The sequence below is a fragment of the Coptis chinensis genome, chromosome 2, assembly GCF_015680905.1.
Source record: "Coptis chinensis isolate HL-2020 chromosome 2, ASM1568090v1, whole genome shotgun sequence".
NCBI classification, from domain to species: domain Eukaryota; kingdom Viridiplantae; phylum Streptophyta; class Magnoliopsida; order Ranunculales; family Ranunculaceae; genus Coptis; species Coptis chinensis.
Genome location: NC_141457.1, coordinates 98,469,704 through 98,495,347, shown reverse-complemented (window position 1 = coordinate 98,495,347; position 25,644 = coordinate 98,469,704). Strand labels below are relative to the sequence as shown.

The 25,644-nt window shown below is 35.7% G+C and overlaps 1 protein-coding gene and 2 long non-coding RNA genes across 5 annotated transcripts; 2 read left to right on the top strand and 1 right to left on the bottom strand.

The window, feature by feature from the left end:
• Nucleotides 1-424: 424 nt before the first annotated feature.
• On the top strand, nt 425-3,470 carry LOC147519466 (patatin-like protein 1). The gene is made up of 7 exons (XM_086591052.1): nt 425-658; nt 761-963; nt 1,061-1,242; nt 1,961-2,153; nt 2,445-2,609; nt 2,704-3,006; nt 3,124-3,470. The coding sequence occupies exons 2-7, from the start codon at nt 802-804 to the stop codon at nt 3,358-3,360; spliced, it is 1,242 nt and encodes a 413-aa protein (XP_086447178.1). The 5' UTR covers nt 425-658; nt 761-801; the 3' UTR covers nt 3,361-3,470.
• On the bottom strand, nt 2,337-7,295 carry LOC147519465 (uncharacterized). Of its 3 annotated transcripts, none has more exons than XR_015212203.1 (3): nt 5,997-7,295; nt 2,684-5,907; nt 2,337-2,607 (listed from the first exon to the last, which is right to left on the bottom strand). It is a non-coding gene; the product is annotated as an uncharacterized LOC147519465 (long non-coding RNA). The 3 variants fall into 3 exon arrangements; XR_015212201.1 differs by having other exon boundaries at nt 6,015-7,295; XR_015212202.1 differs by having other exon boundaries at nt 2,684-6,073; nt 6,620-7,295.
• Nucleotides 7,296-22,253: 14,958 nt separating this feature from the next.
• LOC147519464 (uncharacterized) lies at nt 22,254-25,318 on the top strand. The gene is made up of 4 exons (XR_015214233.1): nt 22,254-22,513; nt 22,802-22,980; nt 23,080-23,261; nt 23,873-25,318. It is a non-coding gene; the product is annotated as an uncharacterized LOC147519464 (long non-coding RNA).
• Nucleotides 25,319-25,644: the final 326 nt, after the last annotated feature.

Here is a 25,644-nt window from a genome sequence, read left to right as displayed (position 1 = left end):
GGTTTTTACCGTTTCTTTTACGTATTATACGTTTTAAACCCGTTTTTTATGCTCCACGTTTTTTTACGTTTTTTTTTCCATTTGTTTTCCGAAACGTTCCGTTTAAAACACAAATTAAGTTTTTTTTTCAAGTACACCGTTTTAAACCCTACCATACTTTGTGACAATGATTCATTCAAATAGGGTTTCCTACTGCCCTATACACCCGGAAACCCAAACCCGATGGCTGTCCAAAATATAGGGGTAAGGGGATTTTGTCACATTTCAGCATTTCTCAGCAAATTATCCAAACCCAACCCGCTAAGAACAGGTAACCCAAAAACCAGAAAGTTTGAGTTTGTTCCGGGTCGGTACCCGCTTGGACATCTCTAGTTGTAAACTTGTAATCAAGCATTTGATGAAAGCGACCTACACTACTCGCCTAATAATTCCACTCGATTTGATTGTCTCAAAATGATTGAGCTGAATGCCTTAAAAAACTCAAATTATCCAGGTGAATTCTAAAGAGTTCGTTAAATCCAGATGGAACAAAATTTCATGAAAATGCTTAGGTGTTAGGGTCCTGGTTAAATAATTGACTACTCGGATTTTCAAGGAACACTCGTCAGTTATTTAACATTTGGTCTCAGTGCTTGCTCAATTTATTTGATCAGCCCAAGTAGGGAATCTATTATTTTTATTTTTACGAGCTGTTACTCCATTTGTATATTCTGAAGTTGTCTTGAAATTTCCAACATTTAACCAGATTAACACTTCGTAGTTTGTACTAGCTAGCTAGACTGCAACGGTACTTCTACAACCATGGCAACTAGTGCAGGTCAGGACACCAGTGTTAATGGAACTGTAAATCCTACACCTCAGCGTTCAGCTTGCAAGATGGTAACATTGTTGAGCATTGATGGCGGTGGTGTTAGAGGCCTTATTCCAGCAACCATCCTCTCTTTTCTTGAATCTAAGCTTCAGGTATGGAAGTTACTTTAGTTGAATATTTGACTTACGTCAAGCTACCATTATCGTTGTGGTTGTTTTTGAACTTTCCCTTCCGGTTGTTGATCTGCAGGAACTGGATGGAGTGGATGCAAGAATTGCAGATTATTTTGATCTTGTTGCCGGAACAAGCACAGGAGGACTAGTGACAATCATGCTTACAGTTCCTAATAAGGAAAATCGCCCGCTTTACATGGCGAAAGAAGTCATCAACTTCTACTTGGACAATTGCCCAAAGATCTTCCCTCAAAATGCGTGAGTACTGTTCCCTGAATTTGCACTTAGTTTGTGTATGCAGTTAGGCTAATAATGTTTTAGATTTTAGAGCAGAGACTTTAGTTTTTGAACTCTCAATATAAAATCCACTTATCATTTAAGACACCCTATCTTTTGGCGTGGATTGGATAGATTATGAATCATGACATGATCAGCTAGCGAATTGTAGATTATTGTAGTCATGGTTAAATATAATTATATAAATATAATAATACTAACAGTCTAACAGATCGAACTTTATCTAAATACTAAATATGTATTCTAAATTGTTTATAGTTCAGCTGACTAACTTTTTATTATAGTAGCTCTTGTCCAATTTACGAATTGTTAAACAATTGTTAAATTATGTGTCATGTACTCATGTGTATAGTTCTTTTCTTGAATTGACAATCGATTATCATTTTAGAGAAACTAAATCCAAATTTTTCATGAAATTCACGAGATATCAGTATCCACCAGTAAAAAATTATGTGAAATTTTGATTAGTAAAGGTGCATATACTTTGTCTGGAAATGGCTCTCACTATCACCATCTGGAGGAGTTTCGGTAAATCAAATTGTTGGTTTCATGCGGCACCAGATGGTTATGTATGCAATTATATATTCTCTTCCTTAGTAATAAGATGTGAACAAAAGGTACCCAGACGTAAAGTACTTCAGTACTTTCATTCCAACAATTTTATGTGATTAAAACACAGGAAGAACATGATTTTAGGACCTGTGAAAAGCTTGTTCGGAGCAATTGCTGGACCAAAATACAATGGCAAATTTCTACGCACAAAAGTGCGAGAGGTTCTCGGTGAAACAAAGCTCCATCAAACCTTAACAAACATACTCATTCCTGCATTTGATATCAAGCTCCTTCAGCCCACCATGTTCACCACCCAAGAGGTATGTACAATAGTCGTACCAGTGATTCATGAAAAGTAATCCTAATTCCTAACTGAATAAACTTGAGGGTAGGTGTTAGACAGTAGGAGTTACGAGTGATTCATCAAATAAGTTACGAGTTTAATCACCTTGGTCTTTGTTTGAATTTTGAAAACCAGTCATTGACCTCTCGGCACCAGAATGTGGTTCCAAATTTCTTATGTATTTCTTAAGAGTAAATGAGAGCGTTTGAAGGTTTATTTTTACTGTGTGCAGACTTATAAGAAACTCATGTTGCCCTGAATTATACAGGCTAGAATTGACGCGCTAAAGAACCCTTTACTCTCAGACATCTGCGTCAGCACTTCTGCAGCTCCAACATATCTTCCTGCTCATTACTTTGAAACGAAAGATGACTCTGGTGGCACATCTCGATGTTTTGACCTGATCGATGGAGGTGTTGCTGCAAACAATCCTGTAAGTGAGCAAGGGTATCAATTTAGACTATGAATCGTTCTTGCATAAAACCTATCTATCTAGGTATAACTTACTGTATCAATCATTTGTGCAGACACACATGGCCATCACCCTTATCTCAAGGGAAATTAAGATGCAGAACCCATATTTTCAGCCAATACATCCAATGGATTGTAGCAAGTTCTTGGTACTTTCCTTAGGCACAGGAACTCCCAAGCTGGAAGAGAAATTTAGTGCAGCTGCCGCAGCAAAGTGGGGGTTGCTTGGATGGTTGTACAACAATGGCTCAACCCCTTTGATTGATAGTTTCATGCATGCTAGTTCTGATATTGTTGACATTCACACCTCTATTCTCTTCCAAGCTTTCAATAGTGACAAAAACTATTTGCGGATTCAGGTGCCTGTTTCTATTCTCTTCTTTATTATATTTTTTTCTCACCATTTTCTTCCTATACGCCAACTATATCTATAAGATTACATTTAGATTCATTAACATATGTTGTATATCAAATAGGATGACACTTTGACAGGGGATGCAGCATCTGTTGATATTGCAACAACGGAGAACTTAATGAGTCTCGTTCAAATTGGAAATGGGCTCTTAAAGAGACCAGTTTCAAGGGTAAATATGGAGACAGGAAAGCAAGAGGAGCTTAAGGGGGAAGGAACAAATGAAGAAGCACTTGTCCGATTTGCTAAGAAGCTCTGTAATGAACGTAGGCAAAGACAGGGAAAACCGCCTGTCCTCTGACAGACTTTGCACCTTGGTGATTGATTGTGTTAATTTCTGTACAGGGATAGGCTCAGGCTTGAAATATCATCAACTTATAAGAGAAAAAATTATAATCAGTATTATATCCATATTTCTATGAAACAACCAATCTATTGGTCTGAGAAAATCTCAAATCACCAGAAGCCACCAACTTAATTGATACTACAACGGTGTAGGTGGTGATAGACCTTTTAGGCATCTTTTTTGTTACAAATAATACAAGTCTTGTGTGTTTGTAAATGAGACTGATGAGGTGAAAGAATATGTGTGATGACTTACAAGATTGTTTGCAGTAAGAACTTCACCAATGAGGTCAAAGCGTCTAGATTTTGTTAGAAAAATAAATTTGCACAAATCCATTAAAATATGAATGAGTAGTTTGTCTCCCAAATTACCCCACTTATAAGATGAGTTTTTTTTAAAATAGTAAGTAAAGTGAGAAAAACATTTTCAAAAGGATGCACTTGTTCGAAACAGTGCATTATGCCGAAAAAGTGCGACATTTCGAAATGTACACTGGTTCGAAACATGCATCATGCCGAAAAGGTGTGACCTTTCGAAATAGGCACTGGTTCGAAACAGTACTTTATGTCGAAATGGTGTGTCTTTTCAAAACATGTGACTTTTCAAAGAGTTACTTACTTTTTCTCAAGAGTCACTGTGTTGTTTCGAAGAGACACCACTCACCTATAAATAGTAGATGAATTTGGAGAGAACGATACCAGATCACACAGAGTTCTGATCTTTCTCTTCTCCTTCTGTTCTTAGTCAAATACTATCTTGTATTCGTTGATTCTATAAAATTGAAGTGCTAGCTTTCTATAGAAGGAAATTCGTTCTATCTTGGGAGACAGTTTCCTATCAACCTTCAAGCACCGTGAGGGAGAAAATCTGTCTTAAGGACATAGTGTATCTACGCTAGGCTCGAATTTAATTAAGAAGTACAAAACACTTACAAGACAAAAGATTTGTATAGTTTGGTAATTGGTAAAGAGTAAGTACAATTAAGTTGTATATTCCTAACAGATTTTCCATCCGAGTCTTTCGTTTCAAAACAATGAGCCGGAAGAGTGTGTGGAAGCTACCGAAATGCTGATGCAGGCGTTAGAGGGTACAGGGTTTCTCTGCACTGCCCACTCTAGCATGCAGGAGTATATCAGTTCAGACGTGAATATGATATCTGAAGGCATAATATGAGAACAGTATGATAGAAACTCAAATTCAGTTCAGTATACTCACCAATTAGTATGATAAGTTCTGAGCATGTCGAACTAAAAAATAAAATATACAATATGGACATACCTCAACCCTCATGGCTAGTGAACATATGAGGCTGAAGAAGCATCATATCAAATGCAGGTCATACCTCGTTGGTGAAATGTTTGTCCATAACAGTATTTGCCAGTGTAATGATACTAGCAGAGTTACGTAGTTCAATGAAATAAAGAAACTAAATCAATCATGTTTCAAGTGACTTATGTGATTGGATGTGGGCAAGAATGTCAAGTATCATATATTAGTTCATTAGGCACAAGAACTACCTCACTATTTTGACATTTTCATAAACCTACCTGTGTATCATTGGGTGGCAAGATATGTTAACTAACTCCATTTCTCACCACCTCCAAAGGTATTAATGGCAAATAGAGTGTCACTGAGATGCTTCACACCACACAACATTTTCACAATTACTGGACAAGTGAAATACGTTCACCGATCCTCTTTCTCCTGCAATGCAATAAGCTGCCAGACCCAATCACAGTTACAATTTGCATATTACTGTAATCCTTCAGGATTTTGTTGCATGGCCCATATCCAGTAAATAAAGCTGTATAACATTGTTCAAACTAAGATGTAGAAACTAGAAAGTAATAGGTCTAGTCATGAACTAAGTCCTTTGACTTCTCATGAAAAAACATAAAGTGCATCTAGCATTATCCATTACCAACACACAGAAAAATGCATCACACATACCTCGCTAGTGCTATTGACAACTGTCGTATGCCCACTAAACTATCTAGTAGCTTACATTTACTGTCACAGAAGGTGCAAAATCCTCCACCGCAGTTCTCGATAGTGTCTAACTTTCTTCGCTAACATCTGTAACACCAAGCTAATAGAGTTAGGACATAGACTTGATTTATAAAATGAAAAATGAGTAGATTACATAACATGGTAACCTCAAGAGCATCATTCTTGTATTTATGGCTTTGATCTTTTTTCACATTGGCTTTTTCTCAAAGCAATTATCTGTTTTGCAGCATGTCAGCCAGCAATCATGTCACACAATCCTTTAAAGAGTACTTTACCTCAGCTTAACGTAATTTTAGGAAATGACTGAAAGAGGATTATTTTGCAATTCTATCTCCCACGAAGTAGCAACGTGATCATCCAATATCCCCCACCCCACCCCAAAAATAAATAAATAAATAAAAAGGAAAAAAATTACTCTGTAGAGTAGAGGCATTTCTGTTACATACTTACATCAAGGCGACACGAATCCTATGACATTTGAATTCCTCACCCCTACGAGATCCCAAAATAATAACATTACTAATATAATGAAGTAGTAATTAACCAATAATCACAATAAAAATTACTAGAAAATTAAAAACCTGGCCAAACCATTTTACATTAATAAGCTTGGAGACTACTTGCAGATCCAATTATCTTGACATTTGCGTCAGCACCTCTTCCAATCAAACGATATAAATTAAGAAATTATTAATGGACAAGGTATCAGCAAACAACCTAAAACACCAACTTTATATCGAATAAACTGTAACTTCAAATCTAATAAACAGATAGGATCACGCAACCATATGATGAGCTACAACAGAACCTTGATATAATGAGCTACTGGGAAGGGAAGAGTTTGTGGTAATTTTAGCAACCATTGTGATAGTTATTTCATCGCTAGTAACTGTGTGTTACTTTTAGGTCATCTGGCTTACATAAAGGAAACATTCACATAAAAACTCAGAAAAAACAGTATACACAAAGAACTAATAGAAAAATAGAGTGTATCTCCACGATCATATGAACTTGACAGGGACGAAGAAAAACACTGTTTATTAGAGGATTTCGTCGAGTCCAATTTTATGATATATATATTAGCATCAAAGGTATCATCCAAATAAGATAAGCACCAACATTTTACTTATTTTCAAAACAAAAAAAGAAGCCAAATAGGAATCATGTGCTTTAGAAAAGAAGAATTTTAACAAGCAAGACTCACAAGAAAGCCTGTTTTGCCAACACCTTTCGTATCAACTCTTCTCCAGAAAAAATCATGAGCGTCTACGGAAACTTAAATGTAACCGTGAACAAAATAACCATCGTTTTGAATAAACTAAAACAAAAAGGATGTTTTATGTTGACAAATAGGAAAACCACCCAAAAGCATGAGTATTTGTTCAAAACCAGATGAGTCTTTCAAATATAATTTTTTTTTTTTACAAAACTCGATACTAGAAAAGAAAAGGGTTTCTGTAACAATGTAGTAATTGGGACAGAGATTGCAAACTCCAAGTGTGCAAAAAACAGTTTTTGGTAAGATAGAAAAAGTTTTTGAAAAATGATTGTATTGTTTTCTTGTAAAACAAGAAACAAACATCTTTTGCTAGGAGGAATTTTAATCAATATTGGGGAAAATAAAATATATCTTTTGCGAAACTGAGTTCAACGAGAAAGAAAAAAACAATCCTTTAAAAGTTGACAAGGAATATATGGTGCGGTTTCCAATTCTGAAGCACTAGTAGCTGACACAAATAGACTGCAATGAGCAACCACCCAATAGCAGAATAAGGTTTATATTTCACAAAAAGAAAACCAACAGGATTGTTTTATAAGAAGTAAGAAGAAAGTTTTATAAGATAAATTAATAATACATCCCCTTAATTTCCATAAGTGAGCAAAGTGTGCTTTATTTTGTGGATTAAAGCCCAAGCAGGCTTTTTATAGGCAAAAATAAGTAGCGTAGGATTTCCGCAGCTCAGGAAATAAGCCACGTGTTCGTTATTTAAATAAAAACCGCTTAAAATATTTACTCGGTTAAATACCCTGCGTAAATATTAAAAAAAAAAAGGGTCCGAAGCCCACTTCATTCTGTCCCTCACGTGCTAGTTTTGGGATTTCGTTTGGGTCCCCCAATACCGTGACTCAATTTGAAATCAAGAAACCCGTGAGTTCCGTAAAACAAATCCTAATTCCTAACTAAATAAACTGGAGACAGTAGGAAAGTTTCTCACCATCAGATAAGTTACAAGTGTAATCATGGTGATGCATGTTTTAAGTCCAATAGTTGACATCTACTGCGCTATAATGCTATTCCAAATTTCTTATCTATTTATGACAGGAATTGAGTATCGTCCAATGTGCAATTGTGCACCATATAACTTTGAAGGTTTGTTTAAGCTGTGTGCAGACGAGTACGCAACTTCGGTTCAACTATGTTGCCTTGAGAACCTATACAGGTTGGAAACTTGGAATTGATGCATTAAAGAACCCATTATTCTGGGACATTTGCGTCAGCACCTCTGCAGCTCCAACATCTTCCTGCTCATTACTTTGAAACGAAGAGGACTGTAGTACGTGTTACTGCAAACAATCCTGTAAGTCAGGCATGGGCATCAACTTAGACTATGAATCCTTCTTGCATATAACCTATCTATCTAGTTTATATGTACTATAACTTGACATGTACAACTTACTATATCAGTCATTTGTGCAGACACACAGGGCCATCACCCGGCCATATCTCAAGGGAAATAAGAAGAAGAGCCCAGAATTTCACCCAATCTATCCATCCAATGGATTATAGCAAGTTATTACTACTTTCCTTATGCACAGGAACTCTTTGCTGCCGCAGCAAAGTGGGGGTTGCAGGTTGTTAGAATAGTTGTATAAACACAATAACTAGAGTAGAACAGAAGGAACATTAGACAAGAACAGCAATAACAAGTAACAACCAAGGCATGTATTAGGCTGTCCTTTAAGGAAAGATTTTGCCCCTTCTAATGGTGTAGAAAGGCAGCAGTGGCGTCTTCCTCACATGATTCAATGGTGTACAATAGCTTAACTTTGCACTAGAACAAACTACTCTCTAGAACAACAATATAACTCTATCTGGCGGCTACAGGAAGAAGAGAAGAAGAATAGGGCAGGTGCAAGTTTCTGTTTCTCTGAGAATGGTTTCTGTTAAAAGTCCATTCCCTTTATGGACTCACAATCCTATTTATAGAGATTAGGTCAGTCTCCTAAATAGATAAGGAAGAGAGACCAACTCCTAAAAGAACACCGAAATTTGCTGCTCAAGAAAAAAGCAAAACAAGTTTAGACATTGGTCAAACCATCCACTACCCACAACAGTAAACCCAAGCCCAAGCCCAAACCAACCCGATGTGGTGGATAACTAATGTGGGACTATCTACTATGTACTAAAGTGGAGAGAACACCCTTTGTTCATCTCCTCCACTTTGTACACACACTAGTATTTAGAAATACACAAGAGATTCCAACAATCCCCCACTATTTCAAAATACTAATAGTCCTCCACTATTTTGGAATAGGATATTACAAAATAAATGGGTTAACTAAATGTCAGAGAGAATCGAAAAAACAATACATAAGATACTGATGCTTTACGAGCTTGAACCAGTCATAGGGTAACATGTCTTATAATACGTGAAAGTGGTGGATTAAAAAATCTTTGAACCAACATTTCCTTGTAGTAAAATAGATCACATGCACCCAAACTGCTCTTTCATTATATGTCTGTTCTGCGGTGTTGCGCTTTTTGGCCATTGCGCTGCCTATGTTCCATGAATGCTCTAGAGTACTTGCATGTATACTCATAAGAACCGACCCAGTTCTACATTCACGTAGGTGGATATCCATCAAGTGTACATTGCAGTTAAAATACACTATCTCATTATAAAATGGACTATGGATTCCAATAAGAGTAAAATAACTCATCCTTACTCATTGCAATTCTAGTTATACAAAGTATACTATAGTATCATCTCGCCATAAGGTGAGACGTCTCATAAATATATAAGACGATAGTAATCAAGCGGATCTGAATTGTGACTTGTTTTTCCCTTTGAACATACTTCATGGGATCTCCAATTACATAGGTAGGGTTGCTTAGTCGGTGTAAGCCCTCTATATAAGCTATATTTAAGTGCCATCCCCTCGACGTAACCACTTGCCTCCAAAAGTGGTGTGGTCGACATAATGGCCAAACTAAAAGTCCAACCTAACATAATCTCTAGCAATTGCTTAATTAAGTTATATCTCAAACTTGCATGTATTCTTTTCCCATTGCACATATTTCTTTTTATGTCTTAGCTATTGCAATGAGGCAGGTTACCAAAAACATATACATATGAGAGACTATTTTAGAGCCAATAGGAAGATTTGCCAAGAGGTTGTTAACCTACTCAACATCATCACATGCCTTTTCTAAGGCGATTAGCTTGGATGATATCCAAGACAGGGTAAACACATAAACATTACTGGATCCAACTTATAACACATTACCCTTTCAACAATGATGGAAAAACACTAAATATAAGTCCATAATCAATGGCTCCGCTATAGTACTTGGATAATTTGACAATATACATCCAATGTTCCTTTTAAGAACAATGGGTTATCAACTCAGTATGTCATTAATGTAGGCAATGTCATGTCTCACAAATATAATACATCAAGTACAATAGGCTACCAATGATATTGACATATTTAGTATGAAAAAACACAAGTAGATTATTTTTCATAAGATGGATATCTACCACAAGAAGTGTTGACATCTCAATAGTTTTACTAAAATAATAACCCATACTTTTCAATGAAAATATTTCTACTAAGTCGAAACCGAAAACAACATAATGAGACCAACATGAGTTATAATTTATATATTCACCAATCATTCAATTTTTAGTGATAACCACGAAATTCCCCCCTATACCATCGGAACAAAAGGAAGGTTAAGTGGTTTTTAAGGTAAGAGAGAGACTTAATTCTTAAGGTGGTGGCCGACTGTTTGCGGGCCTTCAACCATATTCAAACGTCAACATCTTAACAATTAATTTTGAATATAGCGATTCACACGTTCCTTAAATGAGTTTAACAACATAATGAACTATCATTTCCAATGACGGTCTATTATGTGTTTCAAATAGGAATTTATCTGTCTCATACATTCTCAATGCTAGCACTCATAATATTAAATCATCTAAACAAAGAGAGATTAAAACATATGTCTTGTTTTACTCTAAAGAAAGGATACATCTTTATCAACAATGGTACTTTGACATCTATACGACACCAATATGTTGTTGAATTGCTCATGCCATTTATAGGCACTTGAATCAACTCATACAAAGATTTAACTAAATTGTATACCTTAAGCTCATCACCTGGTACTACTTGGTATTGTAGTTCCTCACAACTACTCAACTAAAGTCTTTAGAATTCTAAAGAAGAAATTCTAGTTGCATGAACAAGGTTCCAAAATATTATAAATCTTTTCTCTGAGTGAAACCCCTTGACTATTATTATTAGTCTTATATTTTGCAATACAACTATCACGTTTTAGTTTTCTCTTGAACATCCAATTCAACCTATAGATCCCCCAATAAATCAAGAGTCTAGTTTAGAGGAGTTGTGTCCTTCAAAATGGACACTTCTCATAGACAGACAACTTTCTTATAGGTTAATGAATCTTCCTCAAGAAACATATAAACATCATCACCGTGAATGGTAGATATACTCATTGATAGTCTTCCAAATTTCTTGTTTAGAAATTATGGGATCCTCTTATGTAGTTCATTATGAACATTTAACCACTCTATGCTAATTTCACATAAAGCACAACCTCAAATAAAATTAGCATATAAGACATTCAATAATAGTGTGGTATCTACAAGATTGTTATCACGCATGACAACTAAAAATAAACATCACTATTATGAGTTTCACCAATGAATATCTACTAGATAGTTCTAGGTCTAAAAAAAAACTTTTTTTAGATTCATTCACAATAGCCTGTACCCCTCATAACAAAAAGTAAACGATATTTAAGCAAATCTAGCCACTGAATATGCAAAACAACTGAGGACTCCACCTCCTCTTTTTACATGAGCTCAAACAAGATAGGATACCCTATCAACAAGACCTTAAGTACTACCACAACATCTAATGGCTCAACCCATTAATGTCTTCAACTAAAAAATTTTACCAATAAACTATCATCAAGTTCAAAGTAAATCTACGGTGATTAATATCCAAAACTAGCATGCTTCACAACTTTAACATATGATATATTGGATATATATAAGCTACAAGTTACTTCATCTAACATGTATTTTCACAACAATACAATTATAATCATCGTCTAACAACACGTACACTCAATAAAGGTAAGCAATTATGCATTGAATACATTATAATTACTATCCAAGATTTTAGTATGGTTGATATTAACTATCTTAAGGTCTCTCTTAGACCATCTACATACATATACATATGTTTAAAGAAAATTAATATCAAACTACTTCTAGTCAAACCAATTAATATCTTAGTGATAAACACATATAATTTGTTGACTAGGTTATTAAAGAAGTTTAAGCTTAGGATTTTCCTCCTAAGAATAAAAACTAGTATGTGACTCAAGGCAAGAATATCATCATATAATCAAACCAAAAGAATTGCAAAGGGTGAAAGAATATGATACCTAACCGATTGAAAAATTGGATCACCATATTTTCCTCCTTCCACAAAAACAGTTCAAAAGAACTGTAATACTTAACCAACTCAGGGCGAATTGGGTATCAAGACTTATACCACTGGAAAGCTCTTTGAATCAACTATCCAACACAAGAAGTGGATTACAAACTGAGCTATGAGCTGAAAGTTACAAGCAGTTTCTGTAACGAGTGATGCAATTGTCAAAAAGACAAACTTTGACATTTTTCTTGATAGAAATCTCAAATTTGACTCCCACAACCATAGAAGAAAGGTCTACAACCATATAGGGTTTGATAAACCACAAAAGATCAATAAATATTCAATCTTTAATTGGTTTCCTTAACAAAAACAAAATTATTAGAATATTTCTAAAGTCATAACCCAATTAACACAAACAATAACTCAAAGTAAAAGACTTATCTTTTGATTGTCATATTAAAGCACTCTTCTTTGTTCTACTACGAAAATATTTCCTTAAGATTGTTAGAATAGTTGTATGAACACAACAACTAGAGTAAAACAGAAGGAACAGTAGACAATGACAACAGTAATAGGTAACAACCAAGGCATGTGTTAGGTTGTCCTTAAAGAAAGATTTCGCCCCTTCCAATGGTGCAGAAAGGCAACAGTGGCGTCTTTCTCACAGGATTCAATGGTGTACAATAGCTTGACTTTGCACTATAACAAACTACTCTCTAAAACAGCAATATAACTCTTTCTGGTAGCTACAGGAAGAAGAGAAGAAGAATAAAGCAAGTGCAAGTTTCTGTTTCTCTAAGATTGGTTTATGTTAAAAGTCCATTTCCTCTATGGACTCATAGTCCTATTTATAGAGATTAGGTCAGTCTCCTAAACAGATAAGGAAGAGAGACCAACTCCTAATAGAACACCGAAACTTACTGCTCAAGAAAAAACAAAACAAGTTTAGGTAATTGGTCAAACCACTACCCACAACAGTAAGCCCAAGCCCAAGCCCAAGCCTGAACCGACCCGATGTGGTGGATAACCAATGTGGGACTATCTACTATGCACTAAAGTGGAGAGAACACCTTTTGTTCATCTCCTCCACTTTGCACACACACTAGTATTTAGAAATACACAAGAGATTCCAACATAGGTTGCTTGGATGAGTTGCACACAAATGGCTCAACCCCATTTATTGATAGTTTCATGCATGCTAGTTTTAATATTGTTGACATATCATTCAGATCTCTATTTTTCCTTCCAAGCTCTTAATAGTGAAAAAAACTATCTGCAAATTCAGGAGCATGATTACAATTTTATTTTTAAAATTTATATATTTTTTCTTTCAGTACGCTAACTATAGTTATAAGGATACCCTACATTTAGACTCACCACTATACTATTGGATCTCAACCAGGATGACACAATGACAGGCAGGGGGCACCGTATTTGTTTATGTTGCAACTACATAGAACTTAATAAGCCTTGATCAAATTGGAAATGGGCTCTTAAAGAAACCGGTTTTGTAAGTGTAAATGTGGAGATAGGAAAGTATGGGGAGCTTGTGGGGAAAAGAACAAATGAAGCAGCACTCATACAATTTGCTAAGAACCTTTGTAATGACCGTAGGTAAAGACAGAGGGAATACAGCCTCTCCTCTGACAGATTTTGTGCCTTGGCGATTCATTATGTTAACGTGTTTATTGGAATGGACCAAGGCTTGTAATATCACCAACTTATAAGAGAAAAAAGCTTATAATTTGCATTCCTACGAAACAACCAATCTATTGGTTTGAGAAAATCTAAAATCACCAGATCTCCACCAACTTAGTTGATACTACAATGGCATACTTTGTGATAAATTTTTAGTGATTTGGTAAATTAAAGTGATTAGGTGAAAGGATATGTTTGACGACATTGTGTGCAATAAGACCTCGATTGGGCTACTGATAAGAATTCAAAACTGTAGTTTAAACCCTTTAATAGTGTTAGGGTTTATACCAATACTAATCGATTCCCCACTACACAGATAATTTGTATTTGAACTCAATTCAACCCCAGACAAATTCTAAATATCAACTACAACCTATACTAACATGCCCAACTCTATAAACAACTATTAACAATAGATAATAATGTAAAGCAGAATTAAACACATACCACAACACAAAGATATACCGTGGTTCGGCCAATGGTGCCTATTTCCACAAAAGCTAGTTATTTATAAAGTGGGAAGGAAGATTACAATCTCTCCTTTCAGTCTCTCACCTTACTAGATCACTCTTATCTCTTTACAGGGTTGTCTCTCTGTAAAGATTATCTTTCAATCTTGATAGCCTTCAAGATTGGGTTTTCTCTGACTTTTGTGCTGCCTCTCGTGTCTCTTCTGAGTGTTAGGTTTTGCCAAAAACTTTAACTATTATTGGAAACTTGCGGTCCACAATATCTTTTGAAAATAGACTTGGGCACGGGGCGCGCCTTGGCCAAGGCCAAGTCAAGAGTGAGGGTCGCACTGAGAGTTCTGGAAGTCGACCAAGGTAAGGGCGTGGGGCAGGCCTTGGACAAGACCAAGTCGAGTGCACGCGCTCAGGCTTCTCCATGCATGTCGAAATCCTTTTTCTCCTCATGTGAGGGATAACTCCAACAATCTCCCCTTTCGAACAGTGAGGGGGGCTACCTCCATGCAATTTCCAAATTAATAGGAGGCCAGAGTAGTTTTTATAGATGCTAGTAGCACATACGTATGTGGTGGATACCTGGTTGAAACTAGTCTCTCTCTGTTTGACCTCCTTGCCCCATCTACTGGTGCCTCAGGAGGATGCACTTCTGCTTGCTATGGTGGTGGTTCATGCATCTCATCTGCATCTTCTATACCAATAGGTTCTATCCCATCATGAGCTTAAAGCCCATGGTTCTCTGGATTCTCAATGCCTTCTACACGTTCCACAGTAGGAACTTCTGGTTCTGAATCAACAAGATCATTGGTGAAAGCTTGTAGCTTCTCACCCTCCTCAAAGTCTGTTATGGTTTGGTCTTCCAGGAACACAACATCTCGACTTCAGATTGCCTTTTTGTTAATCGGATTATAGAGTTTGTAACCAAAATTTTCATCTCCATAACCCAAAAAAATACACTGCTTGGCTTTGTCATCAAGCTTGGATCTCTCATCCTTCGGAATATATATAAATGCCCTGCACCCAAATACCTTCAAGTATCCATAATCAACATCTTTGCCTGACCATACTCTCTTTGGGTAATCACTATTCAAAGGTTTTGACGGCGATAGATTGATCACATGCACGGTTGTATGTATTGCTTCTACCCAGTAGGTTCTAGGTAGCTTAGAGTGAGATAGCATACATCTCATCCTCTCTACAATGGTACAATTTATTCTCTCTGCTATTCCATTATGTTGCGGTGTCTTGGGAACGGTCCGCTCATAACGAATCCCATGACTCTAGCAATACTCTTCAAACGGCCCAATATACTAACCCCCATTATCTGAGTGAATACACTTCAATAACTTCCCAGTCTCTCTTTCCACCATGCTGTGGAATTTCTCAAACATTCCAAGTACTTCATCCTTGGTCTTCAAACTATAGGCCCATATCTTTCTTGACGCATCATCAATGAAGGTCACGAAGTATGTAGCTCCCCCATATAGGACTTCACTTTTATAGGACCACATAAGTCTGTGTGCACTAGTTCAAGGACATTGTCCTTTCTGTGAGATGAGAATCTTTGGAAAGACACTCTGTGTTGTTTTCCTACCAAACAGTGAGTACATGTATTTAAATGTATACCTTTAATGTTTGGCAAGGCCTTTTGCTTAGCAAGAACTTCCATCCCTTTTTATGCCCATATGACACAGTCTCTTGTGCCACAGTTCGGAGGAAGCTTCTTCTTATACCGCATTCATTTCTGCTTTACACAAACTAGCCTGTGTTTTGTATAGAGAGCAAGTTTTCTTCCCTCTGACTGCTACAACGGAACCTCTGCTCAGTTTCCATACCCCATTACCAAACGAATTTAGAAAGCCATCGTCATCTAACTTTCCAGCCGAAATTAGGCTTAGCCGAATGTCAAGGACATGTCTTACATCCTTGAGTGTCAAGGTATAGCCGACATTGGTTTCTATATGAACATCTCCAATGCCTATAATCTTCGAGACACCACTGTTACCCATCTTCACTTCACCATATTCACCATAGCTGTAGGTAGTGAAGAATTCCTATCTTGATTGTGACATGATAGGATGCTCTGTATCTATCACCCACTCAGATCCTGGCATGAGGTACTAAGACAAAGACACACCACAACGACATAATTTTCACTAGGTCGCCGACTAGTGCGGTAATCTCTCATGCGTGTTTCCGTTCCTCTGCACCACCATATTCTTTCATGTACACAGTTATTCTTCTCATCCCTCTTTAGTGTTCTGTACTCATATCTGAAGTGACCCTTGGTGGCACAATAGTAACATTGCCTCTCTGCCTTAGGAGTTCTAGCTTTACCCCTAGATTTACTTCTGTCATCACCTTTAGAATGAGATGGTTTTCTGTATCTACCTCTCCCCCGTTTCTCTATGACAACGATCTCTGAGCAAGAGGAGCTGCCTTTTGAACTCCTTCTAGTCTCCTCATTCAACAAAGACATGGTAGCCATCTATGGTAACGATTCCATCCTTGGCTGCTCCGTGTAAAGAGACTGCTAATGTCTCCCAACTTTCGGGTAGAGAGTCTAATATAAACAAAGCCTCAACTTCGTCTCCCAAATTAATCTTCATCAAATGCATCTGATTGATGATATTCTTTAATTCGTTAAGATGCTCAGACATTGAAGAACCTTCTTGGTACTTCGTGTCGGCAAACTTCTTAACGAACAATCATTTGTTTTCACCCGACTTCCTCTCATAAATGTCTTCGAGTTTCTTTCACAAGCCAAAAGCTGTAGTTTCTTGGGATATATGGTGAAAGACACTGTCGTCAATCCACTGTTGAATGTACCTAATTGCTTTTCTGTCAAGCTTGCTCCACTCAGCCACAGCAACCGCTTCCAATTTTTCTCCTCCATTCTCAATGAGTTGTGTCAAGTCCTTGCAATAAAGCAAGTCTTCCATCTTGGCTTTTCAAATGGTGTAGTTCTTCCTATTCAGACTCATCATGTGAGTGTTCATGGAATAGTCCATTTCTACAAGTTATTTAAACTCAAATATTCTCTCATGAATTTTGTCAAACACCTTTCGACCAAGATTTGGATAACACCCTAGGCTAATCTAACTAAGGCTCTGATACCACTTGTTGGGGTTTATACCAATACCAATCGATTCCCCCACTATACAGATAACTTGTATTTGAACTCAATTTAACTCCAAAAAATTCTAAATATCAACTATAACCTATACTAACATGCCCAACTCTCTAAACAACTATTAACAATAGATAATAATGTAAAGCAGAATTAAACACATACCACAACACAAAGATATATCGTGGTTTGGCCAATGGTGCTTACTTCCACAAGAGCTAGTTCTTTATAAAGTGGGAATGAAGATTACAATCTCTCCTTTCAGTCTCTCACCTTACTAGATCACTCTTATCTTTTTACAAGGTTGTCTCTCTGTAAAAGTTATCTCTCAATCTTGATAGCTTTCAAGATTAGGTTTTCTCTGACTTTTGTGCTGCCTATCGTGTCTCTTCTGAGTGTTAGATTTTGCCAAAAACTTTAACTCTTATTAATTACAAACTTGCGGTCCATAATTTCTTCTGAAAATAGACTTGGGCGCGGGGTGCGCCTTGGCCAAGGCCAAGTCGAGCGTGGTCACGAGTTAAGAGAGTTCGAAGTTAACCAAGGCAGCATGGGGCAAGCCGCCAGGCAAGACCAAGTCGAAGCGGCACAGTTTCTCCATGCAGGCCGAAATCCTTTTCTCCTCATGTGAGGGATAACTCCAACAAATAGTATCCCATTCATGCCAATTATGTTTATAATAATAATAGTTTAGTACTCTTTACGTGCTTTTGTATATTTTATGTCTTTGAGTCAAATGTGTAAAAAAGAATCACTTTTGTGAGAGAAAATAGTCAAATTGATCACCAGAGAAGTTTTATGGTTAAAACTCAAGTTTCAACAAGAAAAAATCTTTTAAAGCCTAATCAAAGTTGGAAAGTCAAAGTCAACTCAAAAAAAAAAAAATAGAAAAGTCAACATAACTTCAGCCAAACCATATCTTTGAACTCAGACCTCAAAATTGGGCCTATTTTATGTCAACACGACCGGCTCGGAAAGAGCTTTCTAATGGTTTAGGCCTCGACCCAATAAAAGTAGTAAAAGTGGACAAAATGGGTGTTGTATTAAATTCCAACAGAGTTGGACTTAAGTATTTAGGTTTTGGACTTGATTTAGTGGCTCAAAACACTGCTACAAAGCCCATGCACAAAATTGTAACCTAAATATTTGTTTTATAAAAAGATTTAGGGTAAAACATTAGCTCTCTTTCTCTCCCATTAGTTTAGAATAATTTAGGGTTATTATTGTAGTTTCCAACCTCCATTAAACACCTTCAAGTTCTTATTTTAATTCAATTCTTCTTTACATTATGTCTTGTTGTTATTGTTTTGTTCATAATAGTCCAATGAATCAAAGCTAAACTCCCATTAGAGGGAGTTTGAAGTTTTAAGAGGACTTGATTTGTTAGATTAGAATTGTTGTTTAGAAGTTCAAGTTTAGGTTTTTCTTGACTTAGAAATAAAGAGAGTTAAACCTAAACTAGATAATGGTGAGTTTTATCATGAAAATGGGAAACAAACTTTCTCTCATGCTAATTAGTTATGACCAGAGATATCATAAGTGATTATAAACCATTAAAGGTCTAGTCTTTATGTTTGCACCTTGTGTGAAAATATAAAGACTGTGGTTTTCTCAACAACTTTATGCTAGCATATTAAGGATCGGAATTGAAAAGTGGATTTCAATCTCTCTCTAACTTTCTCTATTTGTTTCACATATTTCATTGGTTAGATAAAATTAGTATAAGTTAAATTCATAAATTTAGTTTCGTAGTATAACTTCACATCTATAAATATTACTCTCACCACCGTTTACTTGTTTGCCATTAGTTGAATTCGTTTAGGTCTAGAGAATTAAGATCAGAATGATTCCGTACTCTATATATTAGATGAATATATATGTTGAAAGTAGGAAATAATAATTGATAACATAAGAATAAGTTAGAGAAATCTACTGTTCTTATATTATCAGCTACTCAATTAATAGTTATTATTGGATCAGCCATTTTGGTGCTAAATTTAATCCACGTCTGAAGCCCACCTAAAACATGAGAAGATCTCTACCGCGCACATATCCCTGATAAGAGCCCAAAATTGTAATTTTAACCCTTTAATAATATTACATTTAGACCAATTATATTTATAATAAATAAGAGTTAGTACTATTTACGTACTTTTGTGTATTTCAGGTATTTGAGTCAACTATGTGAAAAAATATGTCACTTTTGCAAGATAAATGAGCAAAAATCGGTTGCTAAGAAGTTCTATGGTTAATGCCCAAGTTTCAAGGAGAAAAAACATTTTTAAAGCCCAGTCAAAGTTGAAAAGTCAAAGTAAAAGCGGACAGAAATAAAGCATAAAAGTCAACAAAACTTCCACAAACCATATCTTTGGACTCAGACCTCGGAATTGGGCCTATTATATGTCAAAACGACCAACTCGAAAGAGCTTTCTAATAGTCTAAGCCTTGATCCAATAAGAGTAGTAAAGGTGGAAAAAAAGGTTGTTGCAATAATTTTCAGCAGATTTAGTGGCCCAAAACATAGCTCCAAAGCCCATGCACGAAATTGTAAACCTAGTCCTCTTCTACATAAGGAGGACTAAGGCAAAACTCTAACTCTCTCCTACCTCTTCTATTTAGTTTAACCTAGTTTAAAAACTTTATATTTTATTAACCTAGCCACCATTAATACAATTCAAGTTATTTTTAATACAAGTATTTCTTTAATTATATCTTCTTCTTCTCATTATTTATTCCATGATAGTCTAATGAACCATAGCTAAACCTCCATTAGAGGGGTTTGATTGAAGCTTTGATGAAGACTTGATGTGTTATTATAGAATAGTTGTATTTAAGAACTTCAAATCTAGGATTTTCTATTTAGCAATAAGTAAAATAATCATAGGCTAGAAGGTAGTTCATTCACCATGAGAATGGGTTTCAACATTCTTTCATACTAATTATTAGTTGGCTAGAGATACCATGAATAATTAGGGATAAAAAGACATAACCTTTATGTTGAACCTTGTGTGAAAACATAAAGATTGGGATTTTAACAAACTCTATACTAACATGTTAGGGATTAATCAAAGTAGATTTCAAATCTCCCTAATTCCTTCTTTATATTCACATCTTAGTATTTAATTGTCATAGTTTAATTTAGAATATATTCAATATTAGTTCTCACCATATTAGTTATATTTTAAATCATTACTCTCATGTTGTTTAATTGTTCATCATTAGTGAAATTAGTTATTATATAAGCAATTAGGAGTGGAATGAATTCTTACTCTAGTTTTATTACATGATTATTGATAGTAGAATTTTGATATAAAAATATTGGAAAATATAGTTTACTTCTTCCTAGTTTCTTTAGCTAAGTAGGAGTAAAAGTGTAATTTTCATACATATCAGTCCCCTCTAATGTGATCCACACTGCGCACTAACACCTCTCTCCAAAAACCGCTATGTTTTATTATATAGACTAGCTAGTGCCCGTGCCTTCGGCACGGATGTTATCAAGTTATTCTATTATTGTGACATTTTATTATAATTTACAATAATATATGCAAAATAATAATTGTTGTAGTTATTTTTGTTGGTAAATGTTTTGGTAAAGTTTATGATATGTTAGTTATATTTTGGTAAAGTTTATGGATGTATTAGACTACACGTCACCTTTGATGCTATAGTAACACAACAATAGCGTACATAATACCAATGTCATGGAATACATGCTCATTGTCTATATATTTGACCCATTATTCTCATATACAATCATCTACTTCACATAACTTAAAATGTTTTAATGGCAGTTTTTGGTATAAAACAAATTTGTTTCCAGCTAAAATCTAGCAAAATTTTTTTTTTTTTGAGTAAGTGGAATTATAGCACAAATGTGATAGTGGACATCTATGACAACACAAATATTGGAACACACAGTACATTATATTGATTGTTCTAATCGTAACTTTCTTTGACCACCATAAATAAAAAAAGATTTAGTTTAATTTCACGACTTCAGTATGAGAAAAAATGTTTTTGGGTATAGAACGTATAAGATTGTAGAGGTCATGTTTTAGTTTTGGGGGTTAGGAAGGGGTTAAAATGCATAATTTACTTCTTAGATTTTTCGGTTTATTTCATTTTTAACCGTGAACCATTCATCAAAGACTATGAATACTGAGTAGTTGAGAATGCTCCTAGTGACCCACGTCAGCATTTTTTTTTTTTTTTGAGACTGACACATCAGATTTTAAAATAATTCAGCATAAAAAAATGAATTATATGTCTTTTTTTACTGATTTCAATTGTTCATAACCCAAAATAAATAAAAATTTATTTCCATACTCCTCTTTTCAATTCTACAAAACACTCCCAACTCTGGAAAAAAAAAAGCATCATCTCTTCAAACCCTCTCTCTTATTCTATGGATGATAGAGTGATGTCAAAATTACAGAAGATGTTGTTCTTCAGAAGAAATTGTTCAAGATGATGAACAATTCTATACTGCAATTTCAAGATGATTTAAAACTCACGTCAAATGGGAAACCCAAAATAGCTATCAAGAGTTCTCTTTTCTCCGTGTTCTCTAATGTTTCAACGGGAAGAGTCACTGTTGATAACGAACGGTTTTCAATATACTCTCGCAGTTTCAACCTTTTCTTTTGGTGCCTTGACTATGCCGGCATCTCTCTCATGATAGTTTCTTCCTTTGTACCGCCTATTTATTATGCATTCTATTGCCATCCCAATTTTCGGTCTTTATACCTCACCTCCATTACTGTACTTGGCATCTTTGCAATCATTACTCTCCTCGCCTGTGATCGCTTCGCTTGCTTGCCGGGCATTTTAGGGCGTCTCTTTTCCTTGCTATGGGATTCTCAGGAGTGATCCCTGCTACCCATGCGGTTGTTCTCCATTGGGGCCATAAACCAATTTTCATATCCCTAGCCTATGAGTTAGTGATGGCTGTGTTCTAAGATTAGACCAGTTGAAGATTTAGCTTCTGATGTGATCCGCATGCATGTTGGTGATGAAGGCTGTGAAGTTTTGAGAAAAGAGGAGAATGGGGTTGGCTCATTTGTTGCTATTGTTACACTTGATGATGCTAAGAAAGCTCTCCAATGTAAGCATATTGCTTATGATCGAGCTCGAGAACAACATTATAACCTCATCACAAAAATTTGAACTATTGTACATGAATATATTGTTTATTGTTGGGTATTTGAATTAAATTTTGAGAATGTACATTAAGACATCAGATTTTAAAGTATGTTGAAGGTTGGCTATCAGCCTATCTAATTTCTTGGTGCGTGATCTCACTCATGTTTCAATTACTCATTTCATACATGATCTTGGCAATAGTAATGGTTCCCAGACAATTAGTAACCTTTTTATCACTTTCATTATGCAGGTCATCCACCATAATACACTCTAAATAATGAGCCGTAACGTCTTCAAAACATACTGATAGAGCATAGGAATTCACACCCCGCCTGCTGCTGCTACTAACAACTTTTCCTTGGAAAACAACATTGGAGCAAACAACTTTGGGACAATGTACAAAGGAAAGCTGTCAAATTTTTTTACTAGGTAAGTATCTATTGAAACTAGCTTTATGAACATACATGATCTTGGCAATAGCAATGGTTATCAGACAATTAGTAACCTTTTTATCACTTCATTATGCAGGTCATCCACCATAATACACTCTAAAAAATGAGTCGTAACGTCTTCGAAACATACTGATAGAGCATAGGAATTCACACCCTTAAGCCTGCTGCTGCTACTAATAACTTTTCCTTGGAAAACAACATTGGAGCAAACAACTTTGGGACAATGTACAAAGGAAAGCTGTCATATTTTTTTACTAGGTAAGTATCTATTGAAACTAGCTTTATGGAAAATTAACCAAGTATTAGTTGAGCAACAGGATCACTCAAAGCACTGTGATATTACTTGGTGTTTATCATATTATATGAATTTAATGTCATATTACTCGCCGCAGCTCATCAAACTGTCTGATGTGTGGTTTGCATACTTAATGGTCTTGATGAGTTCCATTTATCAAAATATTCTCTAGGACATGATGAACCCAATTACTGGGGTAGGTAATTTCCTTGGTCCTTTTCTTTTTTATTAGTCCCCTGCTGTGTTGCACGGGTACGGCTGAGACACGACGGTGTTTCTCATGAGACACAACATTTTCAATTAAAATATGGAGTGTCCAAGAAGGGTACGGCTTCCATTTTGAAGTACTCGTGCAACACATGTCCCCTGGCCTTAAATAAATTAGTATTATGTGTTTATTTGTTCATAGGATACAAAGAGTGTAAATCCGCAGCACATTCTTTCATATTTATTTGAATGAAAGTGCTTTAAATCAAGTCTTGTAGATTTTATATGTTCACTATCCCAAGTAGTGGATACATGGGACATTTTCTTTTCATTATTTCTTATAAATATTATCCTTAACCTGCAACAGCTTTTAAGTATGAATGGGAGAGGTCACACACAAAAAACATTCTTGGTGGATCCCTGGGAAGAGCTGTAGCTACTAGAGAAGGGGTACCCTTTGCGACAGAGACACTTCAGAAGGCAAGACTATCTAAACTTTTATGAGTGCTAAGTTTCGTAGGTGTTTCTTGGTTCGGATCATACGAAAATACACCTTTTCCATATTTCACAATAAGTTCACCATTCTTTGAAACATGCAAAAGCCTCGGAGGACCATGCAAAATGAGAAGACTTTGTGGAAAAATTGATTTCATAACAGTATCTTTCATAGAAAACATTTTTGCCCACGAGTTTGTATCGCCATAAGTCTTCATAACCCAAACATCAAAACCACAATTTTGGCAAAGTACATATATTTTCCTTCCAAGCACCCCTACAGTCAACAAAGCTTTTTTACCCACTTCATCATGTCTAGAAAACCGTCGAAATGCTTTTTTCTCAACATCAAAAGCATTAACTTGGTGTGGTGATTGATCTTCAACACTTGAGACCCAATTAATAGCTCCATTTAGAAAAATTCCATTGCTGCTAGAAACTGTAAGGGTTACATAGAAACTTTAGTCTTTCTAGCTTACTAAATGAAAATTTGAATTAAGGCTTGCTTAGTCTTAATTTCAGTGAGTGAAGCATTAGTTGAGTTCCAATTTTAATCTACATTTGACATGTCATGGCATCTGACCGCTCAAGTCTTATGAATTATGCAACACAGAAAATATTGGGCATTTGATTTGTTAAATAGCTGCACTAAGCCAAATGAACATATGCGGCTTAACTGATTTTAGTTGTTGCTTGGTTTATTTGGTTGTTTATGATGATAGATATAACTAATCAGGTTATATATCTGCAAGCAGAGGTGATGCATGGTAGTTTTGAGGGAAATGTGCTAGAGTTTTTTTATTAAAGGAGATAGGGTTGTATATACAAATGTGTTAAAAATGATTGACAACGTAACGTTCAAGAACTAATTAAATATCATTTTCTTTTTCTTCAAGTTATTTAGATTTATTTGAAGCTGCCGTAGCGTGTCTCATGTGTGAATAATTGGTGATATGGTGATACTGAAATTTTCTATTGAAATTACAGTTTCATAATTTTGTTAGTTTCTGAATTTGTATTATTATATGCTGATTTGTTGAATTCCATTTTTTTCTCTTTATTTTCATGTGCCTTCTTTTTGTGATTAGTTTTAATGTTAGTATTCCTTGGTCAGTATACATTTGTATGCCTAGATCAATTCAATATGCATATATGCTATGAAGATAGATACGAGAAACAGTGAGGATATTCATTATATGCTTGGTGCTTTGAAGACTCTCGGACTACAGCTGGAAGTAGACAGTGCTAATAACAGAGCTGTTGTTGAAGGATGTGGTGGACAGTTTCCTGTTGGGAAAGAATCAACAGAGGAAGTTCAACTTTTCTAGGGAACGAGGGGACTGCAATGTGTCCATTGATTGCTGCAGTTATTGTTCTTTGGTGGAAATGCCGTGTACTATGTCTATATATCTAACTCAATACAGAAACAATTTTTTTTTTCCAAAGTCCCTCGACCTCATGCTTGGGACTCCCAAAGTCGAGTGGCTTGGTGTGTTATGAATTGTGACAAAGAATTCTCACTTTGTAAACTTATTTTTGTAACACTGTTGGTTTTGTAATCAACGGTATGGAGACATTTTTGCTACATATTAATCGGAAAAAGAAAAAAAGAATAAAGAAGAAAGAGAGCAAAAGACTCTTTGT

Bases quoted from the DNA above. Each gene is read 5' to 3' on its own strand.
- LOC147519466 (XM_086591052.1), top strand. From the start codon at position 802: ATGGCAACTAGTGCAGGTCAGGACACCAGTGTTAATGGAACTGTAAAT. The intron at 964-1,060 runs GTATGGAAGTTA...GTTGATCTGCAG, and splicing joins TTCTTGAATCTAAGCTTCAG to GAACTGGATGGAGTGGATGC. The intron at 2,154-2,444 runs GTATGTACAATA...TGAATTATACAG, and splicing joins CCATGTTCACCACCCAAGAG to GCTAGAATTGACGCGCTAAA.